Source organism: Vespa crabro, chromosome 2 (genome assembly GCF_910589235.1).
Source record: "Vespa crabro chromosome 2, iyVesCrab1.2, whole genome shotgun sequence".
In the NCBI taxonomy this organism is placed as follows: Eukaryota; Metazoa; Arthropoda; class Insecta; order Hymenoptera; family Vespidae; genus Vespa; species Vespa crabro.
In genome coordinates, this window is record NC_060956.1 from 5,715,400 (window position 1) to 5,717,899 (window position 2,500).

The 2,500-nt window shown below is 35.1% G+C and overlaps 1 protein-coding gene across 4 annotated transcripts in view; it reads right to left on the bottom strand.

The window, feature by feature from the left end:
• LOC124422316 (E3 ubiquitin-protein ligase Rnf220-like) overlaps positions 1 to 2,500 on the bottom strand; it is a 159,616-nt gene that overhangs the window by 112,544 nt on the left and 44,572 nt on the right. For 3 of the 4 annotated variants that reach the window (XM_046958615.1, XM_046958613.1, XM_046958616.1), the window contains one exon: positions 2,376 to 2,500. This exon is cut by the window's right edge and continues 13 nt beyond it. The exons of the other annotated variant lie outside the window; for it this stretch is intronic. In XM_046958615.1, coding sequence (XP_046814571.1) covers positions 2,376 to 2,500 — 125 coding nt within the window. The remainder of the gene's footprint in view (positions 1 to 2,375) is intronic. 4 annotated transcript variants of the gene reach the window in all.

Here is a 2,500-nt window from a genome sequence, read left to right on the forward strand (position 1 = left end):
TTCATAGCTTTCATTTGTTGTTTCATCGAAAATGAAATAGGTCAGTATCGATAGACGAAACAAGGTATTTGACGGATCGAAGAAGAGATTTAGAGGGTTAAAGGGAGATAGGTGGTAATGGTGGTGTAGAAGGGGTGAGAACGAAGGTGTACATATCGTAGGCTACGTACACAAAAACACGTTGTTATGCGAATCGGTAGAGAGAAGCGACGCGCTATATAACACGAGCCAAGCTTTTCATCCAGGTCATATGTATACCCACTGCCGATATACCTGATAACGAGAGTCGCAAAAAAAGAGTGAGTGAGTGAGTATGTGTGTGTGTGTGTGTGTGTGTGTGTGTGTGAGAGAGAGAGAGAGGGAGAGGAAGAGAGTGAACAAAAAAAAAAAAAGAAAAAATATAACACTCACACACGAAAGTACCAAAGAACGACGATGCACCAAACGAAATGGATATTGAAACGTATCTATATTTGGGTGAGAATGGTAAAGTATACCGGATATTGAAATATGTTTTCCACGAGCGTGTTTTCGATCGATGAGATTTGTAGTCGGAACGGGCCAAACAAATCAGTGACTCCCGATCGTGAGTGGCTACTGCTACGTCATTCGAAACTGTTTTTTTCTTCTTCTTCCTTTTTTTTTTTTTCTGTGTTTTCGTTCTTTTGTATTTTTCTTTTTTTATTTATTTCTTTTCTTTCTTTCTTTCTTTCTTTCTTTCTTTCTTTCTTTCTTTCTTTTTCTTTTTTCTTTTTTTTTTTACATCAAAAAGGAAATTGAAATTTTTTAAACATATGATTAAGATATGATCTTTCGATCTTATGTCTATCGACGAATAATCTTTCGTATTTTACTAATTTTACTCTTCTTTTGTATTCTTATTTTTTTATTAATCCAAAAAGAGAAAAAAATATATATATATATATACATACATATATACATATATATACATACATATATATATATATATATATATATATATATATATATATATATATATATATATATATAATAAAAACAAAAGTATTAGTTACGAGTACAATTAATTAATTACTTATATTTATACGCATAATATGTATTAATATAGATAAGTATACGGTTATCAAAGTAAGATTAGTATACATAAACATATGTATGTTAAATCCTTGATCCCTTAATCATACAAGGAACAAATTACTCGCGGATCCGTCTAGGATCAGGTGCACGCGTGCAAGCAGAGTCAGCTGACGAAAGCTCGTACGTTAGTGTTAGATGATAGTAGGACGATGCCGGTTGGTCTTGGGAGATTTGTGGACACGAAGATGAGTATAGCTCGTAGGCTTAGAACGTGCAAACGCGCAAGTCGATCTGGTAGCTGGATTTGCGGGATCGATGGACCGGAAGCATGCTGAGAGGAATCGGCAGGAATAGAGCGATAGAGCAATACAGAGAGATAGAGAGAGAGACGGATCGATATCTCGTGTGTGGTCCTCTAAACTAGTACCTACCTGCCTATACACACACATATATATATATGTATATAGGTGCCAACACGTGGCCGTGGTTGCTCTAAGCCGAAGATCAATGCCTCGAAATTAACAGTTGCTTCCGATTTAGTAAGACGCACGATTTGAAACGGGATTCATGATCCGGTTGAACGCCTACGAGCAACCTCAACGCGACCTTTGTTTGTTAATATCAACATTCGTAAAAGCCGATTATTAATTGATGTTCCTATTAATAAGTTAACCTATTTAGGGTTAGAACAGGTCAAATCGTTAAATTATGAGTATGTCTATTCTCTCTAAATCATATACACCAAAGCCAGGATCTGTTAATCAATCTTTTATCTTTTTTTCCTCTTTGTTTTTCTTTTATTTATTTATTTTTTTTTTTCTTTTCTTTTGCACGAAAGCATAAAACGCATAAAATCGATATATGTGTAAACAAGTAAAAAAAAAAAAAAAGGAAAAAAAAGGAAAAAGAGAGAGAAAAGATATATATATATATATATATATATATATATATATATAAAAGGAAAAAAATATAATAAATAAAAACAGCGCACCTTGTTAGAGAATAAAAGTATAGTACGTCGTATATCGATACTCGATGGATCAAAATATAAAATTTGTTTCGGTCGAGGATTCAAGAAGATAGATTACGAATCGTCATGATTAATCAAGTGATCTTTTCTCTTTATTTATTTATTTTTTTTTTTTCTTCTTTTTGATCCTTCGTGTACGATTTAACGTTTCTTTTTTTTTTTTTTTTCTTTGGAAGAAACGATAATATCGTTTAGTGACGATACAAGTAAGAGAGGAAACAGAAGCAAAATTATTGAAATTAGAAATAGTGAGCGCGGGAATTAAAGATGGCTGGGTGATAAGGCCTACCTTGGTCGAATACAAGGCAGCGGGTGGTCTTGGCAGCGAGTCCCGGGGGCAGAGCGAACCTGTAGGCCGGGCCCAGCGACAGCCCCAGCCCCAGACCGAGCGCCTCCGCGCCGCATCGGCCCCCG